This window comes from Procambarus clarkii, chromosome 19 (assembly GCF_040958095.1).
Source record: "Procambarus clarkii isolate CNS0578487 chromosome 19, FALCON_Pclarkii_2.0, whole genome shotgun sequence".
Classification (NCBI taxonomy): Eukaryota; Metazoa; Arthropoda; class Malacostraca; order Decapoda; family Cambaridae; genus Procambarus; species Procambarus clarkii.
In genome coordinates this window covers 30,996,228-31,020,592 of record NC_091168.1, presented here as the reverse complement: position 1 = coordinate 31,020,592, position 24,365 = coordinate 30,996,228, and the positions used below count along the sequence as shown (strand labels likewise).

Here is a 24,365-nt window from a genome sequence, read left to right as displayed (position 1 = left end):
CCTTCACTCCACACACGCAACAAGACTCATTTGGAGTCATGATCACACAGGTGAGTGTTCCAGCCACAGTGTGAGGCAGCCTTGATTACTGTGTCATTAATTACCTAAGTGTAGTTACAGGATGAGAACTACGCTCGTGGTGTCCCGTCTTCCCAGCACTCTTTGTCGTATAACGCTTTGAAACTACGGACGGTCTTAGCCTCCACCACCTTCAACCACCTCGTGACACAGTCTCGTGACACAGTCTAGTGACACAGTCTAGTGACACAGCCTCGTGACACAGCCTCGTGACAGTCTAGTGACACAGTCTAGTGACACAGTCTAGTGACACAGCCTCGTGACACAGGCTAGTGACACAGTCTAGTGACACAGTCTAGTGACACAGTCTCGTGACACAGCCTCGTGACACAGGCTCGTGACACAGTCTAGTGACACAGTCTAGTGACACAGTCTCGTGACACAGCCTCGTGACACAGGCTCGTGACACAGTCTAGTGACACAGTCTAGTGACACAGTCTCGTGACACAGCCTCGTGACACAGGCTCGTGACACAGTCTAGTGACACAGTCTAGTGACACAGCCTCGTGACACAGTCTAGTGACACAGTCTAGTGACACAGGCTAGTGACACAGTCTAGTGACACAGTCTAGTGACACAGCCTCGCGACACAGGCTCATGACACAGTCTAGTGACACAGTCTAGTGACAGTCTAGTGACACAGTCTAGTGACACAGCCTCGTGACACAGGCTCGTGACACAGTCTAGTGACACAGTCTAGTGACAGTCTAGTGGCACAGTCTCGTGTCACAGCCTCGTGACACAGGCTCGTGACACAGTCTAGTGACAGTCTAGTGACACAGCCTCGTGACACAGTCTCGTGACAAAGCCTCGTGACAGCCTCATGACATAGCCTCATGACATAGCCTCATGACATAGCCTCATGACATAGCCTCGTGACACAGCCTCGTGACACAGCCTCGTAACATAGCCTCGTGACACAGCCAGTCTCCTCAGTAAGTCTACTTCTGTAACTACATTCGTCACAGTTCATCACTGAAGACAGTGACTCCCAGGAATATGTCCATGAAAATAGTTAATACTGTCAGTGAAAGATTTTCTAGACAGTTGAAAATGTCATAAATGGAATTTCAGAGTCTCAAAGCCTCCTTTTTCTGCAGTTCTCTGCATCAGTCACTAAACTGATCATTTCAATATTTTCTAGTTCAGCTTCTTACGTCTATAATATTGTCCAATAAATTGAACTGCTTAGTAAATGAATCAATTACATCTCAAAATCATCAAAATCAATCCACTGTAACATTTATAGGTTCAGGTTGTCTAATGTTGCACTGTCTGCACACTTTATCAACTCTGCAGTTTTTTCAAATGACCTGAATTTAATAGATTTTATAAAAAATTGCACTTCAATGCTGTACTCCGAATTTATAATAGTTTTCTGATGAACGTAAAGATACCTCGTGTGTTTCTAGGTCTGGCAAATATTTAAATGTGCCATTGTCCACAACACGATTACAAATTTTCGGTTTGATTTCAAAGGCTTTTATGCTATCAAAGATAACATAAAAAGATCTTTTTATGTTATCAAGTGTTTTACCAGATCCTGGTTAACTTGTCCGAAACGCTGTTCGCATTAGTGGCTTTAGGCTTAGTATACTACTACCTCTATCTAGCAATACAACATTCTGTTTGTAACTCATTTTGTATGTATGTACTTTTCCCTAAATCAACATTATTATTATTATTATTTTTATTATTATTATTAGTGTTCAAGTCATTTACATGTGATAAGAAATCTATGAAAATCCTCAGTCTATAAATCCACTGAACATCACTTGCTTCTTAATTAGATTCTTAATTATTCTTGATTAGAATTTATCAAAAATACACGAATGTCATTTAAATATTTAACCAATCGTTCAAGGCCAGCCGCTATATTAATCTGCTTCATTTGCCAGTAACGATAACTTTTATATCTTAATTTAATATGGGTGGGGGGTGGGGGGGGGGGAGGGTTGAGGCATCATGGGCGCCACTGCATGCCGTGTGCCAGCAAAATTTGCTGGTGTGCCACGCTAGGCACGTGTGCCATTGGTTTACCACACGTGGCCTAGGGAAATCTTGTTCTGATGTCTTTATTCACGCAGCAGCAAATTGGTACCCAGGAGCTAGGCAACTATGTAGCATCCTGGGTGAAAAATGGCCTTGGGGGACGTCAATAAACTTGAATATATTAGGCTTCCCGTACAAAGGGAATTAAACCCCACATAAATAAGCACGGAATAAACCCAGTTATATAAATTATAGATTCTCAGATGTGTTAAATTATCATATAACTGTACTAGATGTATACTGATTTGTTTACCTTAATGCTGCAGTATTGACGTAACGGTTGTGTTCCAGGTGGTGGTGGCTGTGATGGTCGTCTGGGGCGCTCTCGCCTGGCCTATCACACCTGCTCCGAATGACCTTTCAAGTAAGTGTTCGAACTTCGTTGTCCAAAGTTTCTGCCAGTCTGTCTGTATCAACAAAGGTTCGTTAATCCAGTCCATCCGCATAAGCATAACTTTGAACTTTCCTCGAACAGTTGTCTGTTCGAATCCCGAAATATTTCACCCAAGCCCAACAAATATCAGCCCGTTCTCGTAAACAAAGACCAAATCTTGGTTAATCTAGCCGCCAAAATGAAAAAAAAGGTTTACACACGACTCTACTCAAGTCCATTCCATCCAGCGGTCGACCCCACTGACGGATTCATAAATTTTAACTTGCTGTTCATTCAAAACGGGAATTTTCTCAAGTATAAATTAATATTATAATATATTAGCATATTGTGCATATATAGGCATAGGTTAGGTTAGGTTAGGTGTTTAGGTTCTGTTGGCGATTATTTGTATTTGTAGTACGTGGGTGAAGCATTTACAGCGTTGTGGTTCCTACAAAATTCGTCAGTGAAGCACTTGTTCCGGAAATGTTCGAACGTCAGCAGTTGTGAGTTGTGTGTAAACCGCTTTTCATTCATAAACAGGGGGTTTGGCGGGTGGATGGAATCACTTTTGGATCTTTGTTTGGAGGACGGGCTGGTTACACACGACTCACAACTGCTGACGTTCGAACACTTCCGGAACAAATGCTTCACTGACGAATTTTGTTCGAACCACAACGCTGTAAATGCTTCACCCACGTACTACAAATACAAATAATCGCCAACAGAACCTAAACACCTAACCTAACCAATGCCTAAATATGCACAGTATGCTAATGTATAATAATGTCATTTTATATTTGAGAACATTCCTATTTTGAATGAACAGCATGTTAAAAGTGCTGAATGAGTCTTTGGGGTCGGCCACTGCATGGAATGAACATAGCCTGAGGCCAGGTTGTAAGTCCCTCAGTCAACATAACCAAAACACCTCGCCTAACCTATCCTAGGCCTTACTATGCGTAAATCCCAACCTAAAAAATATTTTTAAGTATTTAGTAAAAAGCTAGTAGTTATTTATCAGGAGAAAGCGCTAAGCCACCATGATTATCTATAGCACTTGGAAGGGATAAGAGGACGAGGAGCTGGGATATGAGGACAAGGAGCTGGGATATGAGGACAAGGAGCTGGGATATGAGGACAAGGAGCTGGGATATGAGGACAAGGAGCTGGGATATGAGGACAAGGAGCTGGGATATGAGGACAAGGAGCTGGGATATGAGGACAAGGAGCTGGGATATGAGGACAAGGAGGCCGGAGTGAAGGAACGATGCGCAACCATTTGGACCATTCGGGAATCGAATGCCGACCTTACAAGAAGCATGGCCGTCGCTCTACAAACTAGTCCAAGTGGTTGAGTTATTAACACCATGGAAGAGAAGCTGCTCGAACCTTAACTGATTTTTCGTGTGATTTACCATCTTTAATCAGACTGTGCTTGTCCAAGCAGCGACCCACCAAAAAACACGCATATAATCGTCAGTTTAAATATTCTGAAGGTGTGAGCGAAACGCCGTATGGGAATAAAATAATTTGTGTGAAAGATATCAAGAGATATGAGGTGTGATGAAGTGGGAGAACTGGGTGCAGGCGAGGAATCACAGTAACGTGGCTAAAGTATGTTGACCAGACCACACACTAGAAGGTGAAGATACGACGACGTTTCGGTCTATCCTGGACCATTCTCAAGTCGATTGTCGACTTGAGAATGTCTAGTGTGTGGTCTGGTCAACATGGGAGAACTGGGACCCCATCACCTCAAGCCACACCTTTCGTCACACTAAATTTGTTGCAAATTTGTTATGTGTATATATCAGCAACGGCTGTATATACCTGTGGCCGTTACCTGGACGTGGGGAACCGCCACAGGGGCCAGTTCGAGCCCCTGTCACCAAAGCATGCTGACGAAGTCCATTAGGCCACAGCCTCATGTGCAATGATTTCTTGCAGTCGGCTTACTCGAATCTGTTCCCCACTCTATTGCAATACAGCCTGATGTAATGAAAGGTTAGGGTAAGCTGTTGGTCAGAATTGCTTGTGCGCTCACCTCAGGGTTTCAAGGTACGAGTAATTCAAACTATGCCCAAATTTAGCATGACTTTACCCCAATAAAAAATGTGTACATCTTTTATCATAAATTAATTAACGTCATCAATAATCGTAGCCGCATTGATGTTGTCCAGTCTTCAATAAAGAATTGAGTAGCCTAGTTTCTCGGCCACGAAATCACTATTAGTTATTATACATTTCAAATATATCGCAATGTTTTCTACTGTCCACTATAATAGTTGTCCAGATAGCTCAATGCAAGAAAAATCTTGTTTACAGAATAGTGTAAATAATGGACATGTATCTCACAATCAAATGAAACTATAATACTGCCAGAAATTGTCCCTGGAAATGGGACCGTAAGAATAATGCAGCCTAACAAATTCAGAATCGTTATCGGTCAACAAATCGTTACTCACAAAGAAATGTCTACAGCTTATCCATTGTATCATTCATCTCTCAGTTCTCATTTCTTAATACAGATACTAGGCCACAAAAATATATAAGCATGTCCTGTGATAAAGTTATTGGTTCAAACGCAATAAAGTAGCCATGGCGTTGCCCCACAAATTTCACCGTCCAACATTGAGAGCGGGCACTGACCCAGATAACTAGTAATCTGGATAAGCATAACTTACCCCAGATTACCCACAATGATTTACTAGTAATCTGCCCCCGCTTTATTAAATCAAATTAGACAAGCAGGTCCAACCGGAGACGAGCATCAGTGTACCTCTGATGTCTCTAGGCTGAGTGAGGCGTCACGGTTATACAATTAATATCAACTCTCCGGGCCGCCTTGCACGATCTTGCACGACGCTACAAGATGGACCATCTACATGAGTCTTTCTTGGTTGTCATGGTAGCTTGGCGTGGTGTCTTGAGCTTCTAAAGGCTCTGGCACGTTCCTGCTTTAGGCGGGAGAATGTCCTCGCCTCCCCAAGCTCTCCTCACCACATAATCGTCCCTAAACTCATATAGTCACACTCGGACTGATCCTACCTATACCTTGTCTAACTCAAATATACTGGCACGAACGATTAAACCACCTCAAGTTACAGCCCCGCTCCTGTGCCGGGTAAGTTCACTACGGGCTCACCATAGCCCGTGCTACTTGGAACTTATAGTTCCCAGTAGCTGAATCTTAAACAACAACAACAGATTAAACCACAAAAGAACGGGTGAGAGGGAAAAGCTCTCATGCGAGGCAGCCTCGGCTAGGCTACCTGGAATCATGACAGGATCAAATAAATTGGAGTAATTGAGTTGAAATTACATTGAACTGAATATCATAAAAGGAACATATGATGTAATGACATTGAATATAACAATAACTTGTAGAATGAGGCTTGGAATATAAATAAGGAATGTGGGAGAGGGTAAAATACGCCAGCTAATAAACTAGGAAATAAGAAATATATGGAAGAGGGAATTATATGTACAAAAGAGGGAGCAGTAGAGAAAATTTGTTATTGTACTGGAAGGCATACACATTCCGGTCACTTGTAGAACAGGCCTAGTCTCACACTTAATTAATTTAATTTTGCCCCGAGGGGCGAGTTTATTGGGCAGCGCCACTCATCCTGTGAGTGGACACACCGCCATAGTGACAGTATTGGGCAGCGCCACTCATCCTGTGAGTGGACACACCGCCATAGTGACAGTATTGGGCAGCGTCACTCATCCTGTGAGTGGACACACCGCCATAGTGACAGTATTGGGCAGCGTCACTCATCCTGTGAGTGGACACACCGCCATAGTGACAGTATTGGGCAGCGTCACTCATCCTGTGAGTGGACACACCGCCATAGTGACAGTATTGGGCAGCGCCACTCATCCTGTGAGTGGACACACCGCCATAGTGACAGTATTGGGCAGCGCCACTCATCCTGTGAGTGGACACACCGCCATAGTGACAGTATTGGGCAGCGCCACTCATCCTGTGAGTGGACACACCGCCATAGTGACAGTATTGGGCAGCGCCACTTATCCCCTGAGTGGACACACCGCCATAGTGACAGTATTGGGCAGCGCCACTTATCCCCTGAGTGGACACACCGCCATAGCAGCATGTACAACACTCCCCAATAGGAAGAAAACCCGCTGGGTTGTTCATCCTGTCACTTGTACCCAGACACAGCTGAGACTTGCTTAACTGTCTCAAGTGAACAGCTCCTCAAACAAGATAGTCTCACACTGTCCCGGCCAAGACAGAGTAGGCTAGGCGCCAGGGGTGAGGAGCAGGCAAGGCCTGGGTGCTAAGGTTTTTTTTTCTACTACAGACGTGGCCAGACATTTACAATGCTAACCAGCATATATACATTTTATTCTGTCCTCCATGGACAGGGTGGGAGATGTGTTAAACATATAGTTCAGCGATTTATTGAACAATCAACCACAAAAGGTGATTGTAGTGCTAACCGACCAAAAAAAAAAAGACATAATTCGTCAATTTTAACATTCTGGGTAACCAAAAAAACTGTGTTTCCCAGGATAAAAATATTTTGTGTATATTGGGTATCTATAATAGGTAAGGTATTGTTGGTAATTATTTGTATCTTGTCAACTTATCCTCAAGTTATGCTCGTCCAAGCTGAGGCGACGCTATAGTTAACTACTCAGTTAACACGACTCTATAGTTAACTACTCAGTTAACACGACTCTATAGTTAACTACTCAGTTAACACGACTCAATAGTTAACTACTGAGTTAACACGACTCAATAGTTAACTACTCAGTTAACACGACTCAATAGTTAACTACTCAGTTAACACGACTCAATAGTTCACTACTCAGTTAACACGACTCAATAGTTAACTACTCAGTTAACACGACTCAATAGTTCACTACTCAGTTAACACGACTCAATAGTTCACTACTCAGTTAACACGACTCAATAGTTAACTACTCAGTTAACACGACTCAATAGTTCACTACTCAGTTAACACGACTCAATAGTTCACTACTCAGTTAACACGACTCAATAGTTAACTACTCAGTTAACACGACTCAATAGTTAACTACTCAGTTAACACGACTCAATAGTTCACTACTCAGTTAACACGACTCAATAGTTCACTACTCAGTTAGCACGACTCAATAGTTAACTACTCAGTTAACACGACTCAATAGTTCACTACTCAGTTAACACGACTCAATAGTTCACTACTCAGTTAACACGACTCAATAGTTAACTACTCAGTTAACACGACTCAATAGTTCACTACTCAGTTAACACGACTCAATAGTTCACTACTCAGTTAACACGACTCAATAGTTAACTACTCAGTTAACACGACTCAATAGTTCACTACTCAGTTAACACGACTCAATAGTTAACTACTCAGTTAACACGACTCAATAGTTAACTACTCAGTTAACACGACTCAATAGTTCACTACTCAGTTAACACGACTCAATAGTTCACTACTCAGTTAACACGACTCAATAGTTAACAACTGAGTTAACACGACTCAATAGTTAACTACTCAGTTAACACGACTCAATAGTTCACTACTCAGTTAACACGACTCAATAGTTCACTACTCAGTTAACACGACTCAATAGTTAACAACTGAGTTAACACGACTCAATAGTTCACTACTCAGTTAACACGACTCAATAGTTAATTACTCAGTTAACACGACTCAATAGTTAACTACTCAGTTAACACGACTCAATAGTTAACTACTCAGTTAACACGACTCAATAGTTAACTACTCAGTTAACACGACTCAATAGTTAACTACTCTGTTAACACGACTCAATAGTTAACAACTGAGTTAACACGACTCAATAGTTCACTACTCAGTTAACACGACTCAATAGTTAACTACTCAGTTAACACGACTCAATAGTTAACTACTCAGTTAACACGACTCAATAGTTAACTACTCAGTTAACACGACTCAATAGTTAACAACTGAGTTAACACGACTCAATAGTTCACTACTCAGTTAACACGACTCAATAGTTAACTACTCAGTTAACACGACTCAATAGTTAACTACTCAGTTAACACGACTCAATAGTTAACAACTGAGTTAACACGACTCAGTAGTTAACAACTGAGTTAACACGACTCAGTAGTTCACTACTCAGTTAACACGACTCAATAGTTAACTACTCAGTTAACACGACTCAATAGTTCACTACTCAGTTAACACGACTCAATAGTTAACAACTGAGTTAACACGACTCAATAGTTCACTACTCAGTTAACACGACTCAATAGTTAACTACTCAGTTAACACGACTCAATAGTTCACTACTCAGTTAACACGACTCAATAGTTAACAACTGAGTTAACACGACTCAATAGTTCACTACTCAGTTAACACGACTCAATAGTTAACTACTCAGTTAACACGACTCAATAGTTCACTACTCAGTTAACACGACTCAATAGTTAACTACTCAGTTAACACGACTCAATAGTTAACTACTCAGTAAACACGACTCAATAGTTAACTACTCAGTTAACACGACTCAATAGTTAACTACTCAGTTAACACGACTCAATAGTTAACAACTGAGTTAACACGACTCAATAGTTCACTACTCAGTTAACACGACTCAATAGTTAACAACTGAGTTAACACGACTCAATAGTTCACTACTCAGTTAACACGACTCAATAGTTAACTACTCAGTTAACACGACTCAATAGTTCACTACTCAGTTAACACGACTCAATAGTTAACTACTCAGTTAACACGACTCAATAGTTAACTACTCAGTAAACACGACTCAATAGTTAACTACTCAGTTAACACGACTCAATAGTTAACTACTCAGTTAACACGACTCAATAGTTAACTACTCAGTTAACACGACTCAATAGTTAACTACTCAGTTAACACGACTCAATAGTTAACTACTCAGTAAACACGACTCAATAGTTAACTACTCAGTTAACACGACTCAATAGTTAACTACTCACTGAAGGAACTACCTACGAAATAATCATGTATGCAGAGGACTCTAAAGGTTGTTAAATACTCTCAAATATTTTGATTATATATCAAATAACTATATATATTATTGTAGAGTTACTGAAGTATCATATATAAATGTGGCAAGCAGTTATAAAAACAAGACTTAAGGCCAGACTTTACCTTGAGAGGGACACAGGAGGAGCGTGACCGTCCTCCCTGACCTCCAGAAACACATTAACTCGGCCACAAAGTTTTCAACAGTATTTCAATGAATGCCTCAAAATTACCTAAAAAGTACCATAAATAAGAAATTCAAATTGTTAAATATTTTTTCTGTTTTGGAGTGACTTCCAGTATGATACTCCCTTGTGTTTCACATTCACATGTTTTACATACTGCGTTATTCAGGGCTCTTACTCTCTCACTCCCAAAATTGTTCATAAACGGGGTTGGTTAGGCTCGTGCGTTTCTCCTTAGGCAAAACTGTTGTATTTTTAAACTTCTGTTAATCAAAACTGTTGTAGTTTCTACGTTTCTGCTGGGCAAAATGGACAGAACGGTATGAAACTATATATACCTGTTTCTGGTCTTGTTTAGAATTTGTTAGTAAGAAGTATTTTGTGATTACTTATATCTCCAAAATCATTTCTGATCTAAGCTGACTCATAACAAGGAAAGTTGAGGGCCACAGGACCAACAACACAACAAACCAGACATGACAAGGCTGATCTCATCCAAACTTTTAAAATACTGAACAATTTGGAGGATGTTGACCCAGACAACTTCTTCAATAGGTCAGATGTAACACAAACAAGGAACAACGGGTCCAAGCTCAACAAGCCACACTGTCGGACTGAAAACAGATGCTTTTTCACCCACAGGGTTATAAACCCATGGAACCGCCTACCCGCCAAAGCTCTGCTGAATTTTAAAATCGAGCTTGAAAAAATCATCAGAGCAAATGGAAGGGAGGACCTTTGACAAGCCGCCGGCTTCCTGTCCACCGTAAGTCGCCAGCCCTCGGTACCTTCAGGACGTCTCTCCCTAAGCTGTCTGAGACAAAGGTCAAAGCAAAGTTTGAGGGGAGAGTAACAGTAATTTTTTACCTGAAGACCACTAACACTTGCGGCCTCGACGTGGACAGGAAGCCGGCGGCTTGTCAAAGGTCCTCCCCTTCATTTGTCCTGATGATTTTGTATATGGTATATAAATAAACAAAAACTGTATATAAATATAAATAAATAAAAATGGTATAATGGTATATAAAAATGGAAAATGGTATAACCATTTAATATGCTTTGGCGACATAAGCAAATCAGAAAGTAACTCCCCGACCAGGCATTATACAGTGTACTTATTCTTATACTGACTGTGTCCACCCGGAGTGAGACGTAAACGCAGTTGTGGTCAGTGTAGTGGTTGACAGTGTTGTCCTTGTCAGTGTAGTGGTTGTCAGTGTTGTTCTTGTCAGTGTAGTGGTTGTCAGTGTTGTCCTTGTCAGTGTAGTGGTTGTCAGTGTTGTTCTTGTCAGTGTAGTGGTTGTCGTTGTTGTTCTTGTCAGTGTAGTGGTTGTCGTTGTTGTCCTTGTCAGTGTAGTGGTTGTCGTTGTTGTCCTTGTCAGTGTAGTGGTTGTCAGTGTTGTTCTTGTCAGTGTAGTGGTTGTCAGTGTTGTTCTTGTCAGTGTAGTAGATGTCAGTGTTGTTCTTGACAGTGTAGTGGTTGTCAGTGTTGTTCTTGTCAGTGTAGTGGTTGTCAGTGTTGTTCTTGTCAGTGTAGTGGTTGTCAGTGTTGTTCTTGTCAGTGTAGTGGTTGTCAGTGTTGTTCTTGTCAGTGTAGTAGATGTCAGTGTAGTGGTTGTCAGTGTTGTTCTTGTCATTGTTGTCCTTGTCAGTGTAGTGGTTGTCAGTGTTGTTCTTGTCAGTGTTGTCCTTGTCAGTGTAGTGGTTGTCAGTGTTGTTCTTGTCAGTGTAGTGGTTGTCAGTGTTGTCCTTGTCAGTGTAGTGGTTGTCAGTGTTGTTCTTGTCAGTGTAGTGGTTGTCGTTGTTGTCCTTGTCAGTGTAGTGGTTGTCGTTGTTGTCCTTGTCAGTGTAGTGGTTGTCAGTGTTGTTCTTGTCAGTGTAGTGGTTGTCAGTGTTGTTCTTGTCAGTGTAGTAGATGTCAGTGTTGTTCTTGACAGTGTAGTGGTTGTCAGTGTTGTTCTTGTCAGTGTAGTGGTTGTCAGTGTTGTTGTTGTCAGTGTAGTGGTTGTCAGTGTTGTTCTTGTCAGTGTAGTAGATGTCAGTGTAGTGGTTGTCAGTGTTGTTCTTGTCAGTGTAGTGGATGTCAGTGTTGTTCTTGTCAGTGTAGTAGATGTCAGTGTAGTGGTTGTCAGTGTTGTTCTTGTCAGTGTTGTTCTTGTCAGTGTAGTGGTTGTCAGTGTAGTAGATGTCAGTGTTGTTCTTGACAGTGTAGTAGATGTCAGTGTTGTTCTTGACAGTGTAGTAGATGTCAGTGTTGTTCTTGACAGTGTAGTGGTTGTCAGTGTAGTGGTTGTCAGTGTTGTTCTTGTCAGTGTAGTAGATGTCAGTGTTGTTCTTGACAGTGTAGTAGATGTCAGTGTTGTTCTTGACAGTGTAGTGGATGTCAGTGTTGTTCTTGTCAGTGTAGTGGTTGTCAGTGTTGTTCTTGTCAGTGTAGTGGTTGTCAGTGTTGTTCTTGTCAGTGTAGTGGTTGTCAGTGTAGTGGTTGTCAGTGTTGTTCTTGTCAGTGTAGTGGTTGTCAGTGTTGTTCTTGTCAGTGTAATGGTTGTCAGTGTAGTGGTTGTCAGTGTTGTTCTTGTCAGTGTAGTGGTTGTCAGTGTTGTTCTTGTCAGTGTAGTGGTTGTCAATGTTGTTCTTGTCAGTGTAGTGGTTGTCAGTGTTGTTCTTGTCAGTGTAGTGGTTGTCAGTGTAGTGGATGTCAGTGTTGTTCTTGTCAGTGTAGTGGTTGTCAGTGTAGTAGATGTCAGTGTTGTTCTTGTCAGTGTAGTGGTTGTCAGTGTAGTGGTTGTCAGTGTAGTGGTTGTCAGTGTTGTTCTTGTCAGTGTAGTGGTTGTCAGTGTTGTCCTTGTCAGTGTAGTGGTTGTCAGTGTTGTTCTTGTCAGTGTTGTCCTTGTCAGTGTAGTGGTTGTCAGTGTTGTTCTTGTCAGTGTAGTGGTTGTCAGTGTTGTCCTTGTCAGTGTAGTGGTTGTCAGCGTTGTTCTTGTCAGTGTAGTGGTTGTCAGTGTTGTCCTTGTCAGTGTAGTGGTTGTCAGTGTAGTCGTTGACAGTGTAGTTGTAGTCAGTATAGTCGTTGTCAGTGTAGTGGTTGTCGGTGTTGCCAGTGTATCTGTGGTCAACGTAACTGACAGTGTAGCTGGAATGGGATCAGTCTGTCAGGCAGTGAATGATGATAACACTGACAGTGTCAAACATTAACACTGAGTGTAATATTGTCTACACTGACGCAGACGACAGAGTGAGCGAGCAAGCGTCGTGTGGCGGGCGCGGGAAGGTCATGCTGGAGGTCACACAGGTGTTGGAGGTCACCTTCAGTAGTGATGGACAGGTGTCTGACCTGGGTGACCTCTGTACCTACACTCTCCGCGTCGCCTTCAAGGTCAGTGTCACTCTCTCTTTGGCAAGTTACAGCACCGCTCCTGTGCCAGGTAAGTCCACTACGGGCTCACCATAGCCCGTGCTACTTGCCCCGCTCCTGTGCCAGGTAAGTCCACTACGGGCTCACCATAGCCCGTGCTACTTGCCCCGCTCCTGTGCCAGGTAAGTCCACTACGGGCTCACCATAGCCCGGGCTACTTGCCCCGCTCCTGTGCCAGGTAAGTCCACTACGGGCTCACCATAGCCCGTGCTACTTGCCCCGCTCCTGTGCCAGGTAAGTCCACTACGGGCTCACCATAGCCCGGGCTACTTGCCCCGCTCCTGTGCCAGGTAAGTCCACTACGGGCTCACCATAGCCCGTGCTACTTGCCCCGCTCCTGTGCCAGGTAAGTCCACTACGGGCTCACCATAGCCCGTGCTACTTGCCCCGCTCCTGTGCCAGGTAAGTCCACTACGGGCTCACCATAGCCCGGGCTACTTGCCCCGCTCCTGTGCCAGGTAAGTCCACTACGGGCTCACCATAGCCCGTGCTACTTGCCCCGCTCCTGTGCCAGGTAAGTCCACTACGGGCTCACCATAGCCCGGGCTACTTGCCCCGCTCCTGTGCCAGGTAAGTCCACTACGGGCTCACCATAGCCCGTGCTACTTGCCCCGCTCCTGTGCCAGGTAAGTCCACTACGGGCTCACCATAGCCCGTGCTACTTGCCCCGCTCCTGTGCCAGGTAAGTCCACTACGGGCTCACCATAGCCCGTGCTACTTGCCCCGCTCCTGTGCCAGGTAAGTCCACTACGGGCTCACCATAGCCCGTGCTACTTGCCCCGCTCCTGTGCCAGGTAAGTCCACTACGGGCTCACCATAGCCCGTGCTACTTGGAACTTTTTGTTCTAAGTAGCGAATCTTAAATAACATCTCTGTTTGGGTACTTTTGTTATCGCAATCACCATCTTTTTGTCCTCGCCATCACCAGGTATCCTCGCCATCACCAGGTATCCTCACTATCACCAGGTATCCTCACTATCACCAGGTATCCTCACTATCACCAGGTATCCTCGCCATCACCAGGTATCCTCGCCATCACCAGGTATCCTCACTATCACCAGGTATCCTCACTATCACCAGGTATCCTCACTATCACCAGGTATCCTCGCCATCACCAGGTATCCTCACTATCACCAGGTATCCTCACTATCACCAGGTATCCTCACTATCACCACCATCATAGTCACTGCAGTCTCCACAGGGTCATAAACCCATAGAACCGCCTACCCGCCGAAGCGGTAATGGCCAAAACATCGCTGAATTTGAAAATCCAGCTTGATAAAATCATCAGGACAAGCCGGTGGCTTCCTGTCGAGTCCACTAAAGAGATAGTGCGCCTTAGGTAAATGCGGGTAAACCACTATTAACATCCCCATCACTGTTCACAATCACCACCACCACTAACAATCTCAATATTGACCTGTTTGTTGTTGTTTACTAAATTCAAAAATTCAAAAATTCAAATTTTTATTCAGGTAAAAGTAAATACATAGAAGATGAGTTATAAATATAATATTGGATTTACAGATAGAGTTGGTACATAGAATGTTGACCAAACCTCACACTAGAAGGTGAAGGGACGACGACGTTTCGGTCCGTCCTGGACCATTCTTAAGTCCATTGTCGACATTCTCACAATCGACTTGAGAATGGTCCAGGACGGACCGAAACGTCGTCGTCCCTTCACCTTCTAGTGTGTGGTCTGGTCAACATACTTTAGCCACGTTATTGCGACTCCTCGCCTGCATATAGTACATACAATACCTAAAGTCACTAATACAGCGTTTGGGGCTTGTGGTAACCTTTGTGGTGGCGTCCCCTGGGACAGGGCGTCGGGCTGAAGAAGTACGGCATCCGGGTGGCCGGCCACGTGGCCCTGGACGACGGTACCAACGACCCCAACTGTTCCAACTCCTTCCTCAGCCTCGTTGATGCGGACGACCTCACCTACGACAAGGCCAAGAAGCAGCGGTGAGAAATATTGACCTCTCTAGCGTCTCACTCCTGGGGCAGGTAAGGTGAACAGGGGTATCAGGTGAAAGGCTTCGAGACCCGGCTTACTGTCTCGTAGCGGGAATTTGTGAGCTTGGAACTGCTAGGAGATTGTCAGTAACTAGCTCGTAAATTGTCATATAAATACAAGGCCGCCATGATCGAGGAAAGATGTACAGGTTTCGTAAGTGGATACTTAAGTACTTGGTGAATCACGGCCAGAAGAAAGTGCTAAGCATAGTGGCCAGGGCAGTCGCCTCACAGCCAAAAGGCACCGGGGTCGATTCCCCCGGCAGGACTGAGGCGTTTGGGCAACTAACGTGGATTGCATCCTGGGGAAAGTTCAGTAGTTGGCTTAGGTGGAACTTGCACCTGATACTTCTGTTTACCCAGCAGTAAATTGGTACCCGGAAGTTGATCTTTTCTCGTTAGAGTTAAGCATTAGAGACATCGTACACAACATTAGAGACATCGTACGCAACATTAGAAACATCGTACACAACATTAGAGACATCGTACACAACATTAGAGACATCGTACACAACATTAGAGCCATCGTACACAACATTAGAGCCATCGTACACAACATTAGAGCCATCGTACACAACGTTAGAGACATCGTACACAACATTAGAAACATCGTACACAACATTAGAGCCATCGTACACAACATTAGAGCCATCGTACACAACGTTAGAGACATCGTACACAACATTAGAAACATCGTACACAACATTAGAGCCATCGTACACAACATTAGAGCCATCGTACACAACGCTAGAGACATCGTACACAACATTAGAAACATCGTACACAACATTAGAGACATCGTACACAACGTTAGAGACATCGTACACAACATTAGAAACATCGTACACAACATTAGAGACATCGTACACAAGATATAATTTAATTATATTGATTTAATTGTTTAATTACAATTTAATTAGCAATAATTTAACATTAAATTAGCTAATTTAATTACATATAATTTAGCAAAATAATATAATAATACCGAGACATAAATCCATTTATCCTTATTGATTGATATTAATTCATTTAAGACTTTAATATTGTCTCCATACAACTACTCTCATTAAGACTTTAATATACTTACTAAGCTCTCTCATCTCATTTTTCTCTTGCAATGTATCTTTATCATTTATCAATTCTGATAGAAATTACCTACTTAAAATTATCTGTTAGATTAAGGACCTGCCCGAAACGCTGCGCGTACTAGTGGCTTTACAAGAGTGTAAATACTGTACTATCCAATGTATTCTCACAAACCCAATGTACCTTCCTGTATATAAATAAATAAATAAATAAATAAATAAATAAATAAATAAATAAATTAAGACGATATTTCTTCCTGGCAGATATTGCAAGAAGGCAAAGGTCAGCTACGAGACCAAGTCCGACGTCGTCGTGCTGAAGCTGAACCTCAGAGACATCGCGCACAAGAAAGGGGAACTCCATCTGCAGATAACGTCGGAGTTCGTGTGCGGGGGTCTGGTTGACTTCGAGGGCACCCTCAGCACACCTTACTACCCCAGTCTGTACCCGGCGGACATCGTCTGTCTGTGGAGGATAAGGGTGAGGCATAATGGGCTGGGGGAGAGATAAGGGTGAGGCACTCACTGGGCTGGGGGGAGAGATAAGGGTGAGGCACCCACTGGGCTCATTAGGACTTTCCCTACTTGCTGTTTTGTCATAATTTATATATATATATATATATATATAACCTTGCATAATAAAGTGTACATCATAATAAAAAAAAAAAGGGGGTGGTAGGAGAAGTGAACACTCTTTCGTATTCAGAGTTAAATGTCAAGTTTTTCCCTGAGTGCTCTGTGTTCCCTTCTCTGAGGCTGTGGGTCCCTATAATTACACCAGTGGTGGTACCCCCCTATATATATATATATATATATATATATATATATATATATATATATATATATATATATATATATATATATATATATATATATATATATATATATATACTGTATATATATATATATATATATATATATATATATATATATATATATATATATATATATATATATATATACTGTATATATATATATATATATATATATATATATATATATATATATATATATATATGTCGTACCTAATAGCCAGAACGCACTTCTCAGCCTACTATTCAAGGCCCGATTTGCCTAATAAGCCAAGTTTTCATGAATTAATGTTTTTTTCGTCTACCTAACCTACCTAACCTAACCTAACCTAGCTTTTTTTGGCTACCTAACCTAACCTTACCTATAAATATAGGTTAGGTTAGGTTAGGTAGGGTTGGTTAGGTTCGGTCATATATCTACGTTAATTTTAACTCCAATAAAAAAAAATTGACCTCATACATAGAGAAAAGGGTTGCTTTATCATTTCATAAGAAAAAAATTATAGTAAATATATTAATTCAGGAAAACTTGGCTTATTAGGCAAATCGGGCCTTGAATAGTAGGCTGAGAAGTGAGTTCTGGCTACTAGGTACGACATATATATATATATATATATATATATATATATATATATATATATATATATATATATATATATATATAAGTATATTTTGGTAGCAGTCTTTCCTGTAGACATATATTATTAAATATGACCGAAAAAGTAAGATTAATAATTCTAACACGAATTTTCTCAATCTTTCGTACATTACGCTTCACTGTTGGAGGTAAATCAAAAATCAATTCTCCAAAATTCATTTTTATTTCTAGTCTGACGCGACACGGGCGCGTTTCGTAAAACTTATTACATTTTCAAAGACTTTAGTTCACAAATACACAACTGATTAGAACTTACGTATCTCCGATTTTATATCTACATTTGAGTGAGGTGGGAGGGGTGATGTGGCATTAACACAAGACAGAACAAGAGGGGATATTAATAGGGTATTAAAAGTATCAACACAAGACAGAACACAAACAATGGGTATTGAATAGAAGTGTTTGTAGAAAGCCTATTGGTCCATATTTCTTGATGCTTCTATATTGGAGCGGAGTCTTGAGGCGGGTAGAATATAGTTGTGCAATAATTGGCTGTTGATTGCTGGTGTTGACTTCTTGATGTGTAGTGCCTCGCAAACGTCAAGCCGCCTGCTATCGCTGTATCTATCGATGATTTCTGTGTTGTTTACTAGGATTTCTCTGGCGATGGTTTGGTTGTGGGAAGAGATTATATGTTCCTTAATGGAGCCCTGTTGCTTATGCATCGTTAAACGCCTAGAAAGAGATGTTGTTGTCTTGCCTATATACTGGGTTTTTTGGAGCTTACAGTCCCCAAGTGGGCATTTGAAGGCATAGACGACGTTAGTCTCTTTTAAAGCGTTCTGTTTTGTGTCTGGAGAGTTTCTCATGAGTAGACTGGCCGTTTTTCTGGTTTTATAGTAAATCGTCAGTTGTATCCTCTGATTTTTGTCTGTAGGGATAACGTTTCTATTAACAATATCTTTCAGGACCCTTTCCTCCGTTTTATGAGCTGTGGAAAAGAAGTTCCTGTAAAATAGTCTAATAGGGGGTATAGGTGTTGTGTTAGTTGTCTCTTCAGAGGTTGCATGGCTTTTCACTTTCCTTCTTATGATGTCTTCGATGAAACCATTGGAGAAGCCGTTATTGACTAGGACCTGCCTTACCCTACAGAGTTCTTCGTCGACTTGCTTCCATTCTGAGCTGTGGCTGAGAGCACGGTCGACATATGCGTTAACAACACTCCTCTTGTACCTGTCAGGGCAGTCGCTGTTGGCATTTAGGCACATTCCTATGTTTGTTTCCTTAGTGTAGACTGCAGTGTGGAAACCTCCGCCCTTTTCCATGACTGTTACATCTAGAAAGGGCAGCTTCCCATCCTTTTCCATCTCGTAAGTGAAACGCAGCACGGAACTCTGCTCAAATGCCTCCTTCAGCTCCTGCAGATGTCTGACATCAGGTACCTGTGTAAAAATGTCGTCAACATACCTGCAGTATATGGCCGGTTTCAAGTTCATGTCGACTAAGACTTTTTGCTCGATGGTACCCATGTAGAAGTTTGCAAACAGGACACCTAGGGGAGAACCCATGGCGACCCCATCTACTTGCTTATACATGTGCCCATCCGGGCTCAAGAAGGGTGCCTCTTTAGTACAAGCTTGGAGTAGTTTCCTCAGAATATTTTCTGGCTGTCAAGAGGAGTACAGGCTGGATCACGATACACTCTGTCGGCTATCATTCCGATTGTCTCGTCCACAGGTACGTTGGTAAACAGCGATTCTACGTCCAACGAGGCTCTTATCCCTGTGGCCCGTGTGCCCCGCAGTAAGTCCACAAATTCCTTTGGAGACTTCAGGCTGAAGGCGCAAGGAACATAAGGAGTCAGCAGGCCGTTGAGTCGCTTCGCCAGTCTGTACGTGGGTGTGGGTATCTGGCTAATGATTGGCCGAAGTGGGTTTCCAGGCTTGTGCGTCTTGACATTTCCATACGCATATCCAGGTTTATATTCCCCAATGATCTTTGGCAGGTGGAGTCCGGATTTCTTGGCGTTCACAGTTTCGATCAGCTTGTTGACCTTTGCTTTTAATTCGGCTGTAGTGTCCTTCGTTACCCTTTGGAACTTAGTTTGGTCAGAGAGTATGATGTTCATTTTCGCTAGATATTCGTCTTTTTTAAGAATGACATATATTGGCGACTTGTCACCTCTCCTGACAACTATCTCCTTGTTCTCACGAAGGCTTTTAGCTGCCGCTTTAAGCTCGGGGGACAGTATGGTGCTTCTGTAGTTGCCTCGATTCTTTCCTCCTTCTGCAATAAGTTCTGCTTGTAAGGTATCTTTGGTAGTGACCTTCTTTTGTGTCTCGAGGTCGAATATGTAGATATAAAATCAGAGATACGTAAGTTCTAATCAGTTGTGTATTTGTGAAGTCTTTGAAAATGTAATAAGTTTTACGAAACGCGCCCGTGTCGCGTCAGACTAGAAATAAAAATGAATTTTGGAGAAGTGATTTTTGATTTACCTCCAACAGTGAAGCGTAATGTACGAAAGATTGAGAAAATTCGTGTTAGAATTATTAATCTTACTTTTTCGGTCATATTTAATAATATATATATATATATATATATATATATATATATATATATATATATATATATATATATATATATATATATATATGTGAGGGGTCAGTCTGCATTTTTCGTCAAGCCACTGTCAATATATATATATATATATATATATATATATATATATATATATATATATATATATATATATATATATATATATATATATATATATATATATATATATATATATATATATATATACTGAATGGGGCACCATTCAGTCAGGATTCATAAAGCACTTACGAGGCCTGTACATCTTATCGTGATCATGTTAAATCGGTATTTACTAAAAGCAGTTTACGAACTACAAAGTGCTACGAGGTCCACCATAACAATGATAATCTTGGGATGAGGATGGTCTCAATGTGCTCCGGAGCACGTAAACTGTTTAGTTAATGCAGACTAAGGTGCTAAGATCGAGGTAAGATGCACTTGCAAGACGCTCAAGTAATGTCTTGTAAGTGAACACGTAAGTGCTTCGTGAATCCTAGCCCATGAAGGTAGAAGTCAATGAACCTTTTGCACTAACATCCCAGGAAAGTAGAAGCCAAACCATGTCTAAGATATCCATAAATAATATAACCATATTTTCAACATGACAAATATGCCCATAAAAAGCAGATGAAAGTAAAATTTACAATTACAGGCTCCCAAAGGATTCATCATATCCCTTGACTTCGCTGAATTCGACCTGAGACCTCAGAAGGGAAGTCAATGTAAGGATTACGTCAATATCGAGTTCGTCAAGAAGTTTTGCGGCAGACAGCTGGAAAATGTGTCTCAGACGTGAGTATATTGACCTGTCCTCACACCTAAAGCACCACAATTTTACTGCTATCGACTATACAGCGTCAGAATTCTGGTGCTTTAATGAAATTAAAACCACCATGATATTGACGCTTCCTGCAGACTATATCTCTCTCTGTTTTCAAAATACATAGCTAGGTGTAGCCGGCGGGCATTGTGAGGGCCAGAATGTGACCCGAACATACTGTTCCCTCTTGAATTATGGCCACCCTGGCCAGCCTATGTCCTCCTCATGCCCCAGACCGTTCCCACTGCAAAGTTGGGTAAGGCTAACCCTAAGCATCCTTTCTGATATATAAAGGATGCTCAAGACCTCAAATTTTACAGGTTTCTTTAAACTCCAAACCTGTGCTGTTGCTGCAAATGAACACACCGTTTTCTTCCTACTCATATACAACAATATTGAATATTAAAAACTTTGTGAAATCCACATTGTCTAGCACAAGTAATTATTAATTGTGAGTGAGTGATAAATTACAAACTTTTTTTAGTTATGGTTTGGATTTTAATACTGTGATCTTTTTCTCAGATATAACTCTGAAGATATTTTTATGACCTTTCAATCAAGTCAACTAGAAAATAATGAATACGTTGGTTTCACATGCAACGTGACCTTCCAGAGGACGACCTGGGACTTTTAATCGACTAAGTTCTTCAGATCGCATATATTATGAAGGATGTTACCACCATCTTGAAAGGATCAGCTGAGAAGTTAAATAGATGATGTCAGAGACCGGGCCGCAGAGACATTGATCTTCAGAACCAACGCAAGGTAACTGCAGTATCAACTAATGGGTATTTTCCAGTCATTCAATTTAAAGTAGAAGCTCCCATGCAAAATATACAGACCCCTTAAAACCAACAGACTTGTAATTGCCCGAAACGCTATGCGTATTAGTGGCTTTAGGTATTGTATGTACTAACTCTATCTTTAAATCCAACATTATGTTTGTAACTCATCGTCAATGTGTGTACCTTTACCTGAATAAAAAATCTAATCTAATCTAAAAGAAACACAACCAGTCACAAGGTGTACAGTCCCTCCACAGGAAGCACATTCTCCATGGAAACATTAGCCACCTTCTGTAATAAAATGTTGTTGCTTACTAAAATATGTTTTGCAAGTACCAAAATAAATTATATTCTACCAGTGTAACAGTCTGATTTTCCATTATAAGTATCCTGGATCAGCGATACGAGAAAAATAATTAACGCAAGTCTCTGTCGATTACATGCATGAATAATCTGTATGCCGGTAAATAAACTCCTTGCTAGACAAAGAAGTCAACAATGCTATACATTGCTCTCAAAGTCACATGTAATTTTTAAAATTCAACAGCCACATTGGGGATTGAATACAGGAGAGATTTTCCAGCCTGCTATGCCCATCCACTTGGGCTGGTTGATACATCGTCTCGTTTCTTCCAGAGTCAGTGGTCAATCCTCAATGGTCCAAGCCGTGAGATTCCGGTACCCATTGAGGTCACTGGAGATAATAGCCCTCAGATAAATTCATAACCCTTCTGAAGTCTATTCTCATATCCTATTGTTGTCTGTCCACATATCCCAACTTTCAGTCTGTCTTCATATCCCATCAAATATACAAGTATCAAATTTGAAAAATGAAAGCAATGTGCAATGATGAAAAGTATGACTAAATTGAGTGAAAGTAAGTACGTTATTATCAAAAGAAGGCACCAAACCGGGAAGGCTATGTAGCACCACCAAATGTGCGGAATAATCAGAGGGCGCTAAATATCACCAAGGATACCAATACGAAAACAGAAACGCATAAGGCGAACGATATCAAAAGTATCCGATTCACCAAGAATTCTATCGAGGGACAAGTGACCGCGAGGGGCAGTCAGAAAGCAAGACACACGCTCGTCCTGGAAGTCAGGACATTCAACAAGGATATGCACGACAGTAAGAGGGGCAATGCAATTTGGACAACAAGGAGCTGGGCGACACTCCATTAAGTGACTCCAAGATGCAACTGCGCCAGAGCCATTTCCCACTGCCGGTTACGGTGACAGGAGGAAGGCCACAGGGACACACGACTCCTAAGAGTACGCAGTTTGTTAACAGTAACAGACGACCAATAACCCTGCCAACGGGCAAGGATGGAGGAATGAATAACTGGGTAAAAGTCGGAATAAGGAATACCTTTATGGGAGATGGGACAAGTGTGGATAGCTTCCTTAGCGGCAGCATCTGCATGCTCATTTAAAGAAACACCAACATGGCTGGGAACCCAGCAAAACTCCACGGATTAAAATTTACTAGAGATAACAAACAGCCAATGTTGAATCTCGACAACTACCGGATGGACAGGATTAAAGACCCGAGAGCCATGAGGGCACTACAAGAGTCAACTACAATCACAAAGGAGGATTGTGGACGAGAAAGCAGGAGACGAAGAGCAAAAAGATTGAGGAAGATGAGAACCAGAGCTAACAGAATTAAAGTGGGAACCCAGTTCGGTTGCGACCTGCAATGAGTCCGCCACAAGAGAACCACGGAGGTGAAGGACCGGCGAGACATCGGGAACGAACTTACCCGCTATCTTGAAGACACACTTCCAGGTCTGTGGCAGAGGAGTTTTGGACGTAATCGTGGAAACATAAGACCTCCAACACTCAAATTGAGTGAAAGTAATGCTCCACTATATAAACATATTGCACAATCTTCTGTTAGTGGAGGGGAGTAAAGCATCAGAAGTTACGTGAAAAATTTGCGAAGTTAAATTATTATTTCCAAGGGCGCCTGACAGCTGGGTGGACAGCGCTTCGGATCCGTAGTCCTGAGGTACCGGGTTTGATCCCCGGTGGAAGCGAAGACAAATGGGCAAAATGTTTCTTTCACCATGATGCCCCAGTTACTTAGCAGTAAATAGGTACCTGGGAGTTAGACAGCTGCTATGGGCTGCTTCCTGGGGATGTGTAATAAAACGGAGGCCTGGTCGAGGACCGGGCCGCGGGGACGCTAAGTCCCGAAATCATCTCAAGATAACCTCAAGTAGGAAGGACTGTATCATTGGATACTTTCATGGAAATAATAAATTACGTCTCCTTCATTAATTAGGCAGCTGAAACCCAACGATCAATTTTGGATGGACATAAATAGGAGCTGCCTCATATAGGCCAATAGGCCTCCTGCAGTTACCTAGATTCTTAAGCAATGACTAGAAACTCTACAGTTCAGGGTAAACAAACACAAAAAAGGTACATGTAAATATACCCAAAATACAATAGAAGATAACAAAATAACATTTCAGCTAAAGATGTTCAG

The 24,365-nt window shown here is 41.9% G+C and overlaps 1 protein-coding gene across 1 annotated transcript; it reads left to right on the top strand.

Moving 5' to 3' along the window:
* Window positions 1-22,225, top strand: LOC123757431 (cubilin). Its single transcript, XM_045741001.2, has 7 exons — window positions 1-50; window positions 2,422-2,494; window positions 12,956-13,104; window positions 14,972-15,114; window positions 16,515-16,731; window positions 20,914-21,053; window positions 21,604-22,225. The coding sequence occupies exons 1-7, from the start codon at window positions 39-41 to the stop codon at window positions 21,713-21,715; spliced, it is 846 nt and encodes a 281-aa protein (XP_045596957.1). The 5' UTR covers window positions 1-38; the 3' UTR covers window positions 21,716-22,225.
* The last annotated feature ends 2,140 nt before the right edge of the window (window positions 22,226-24,365 follow it).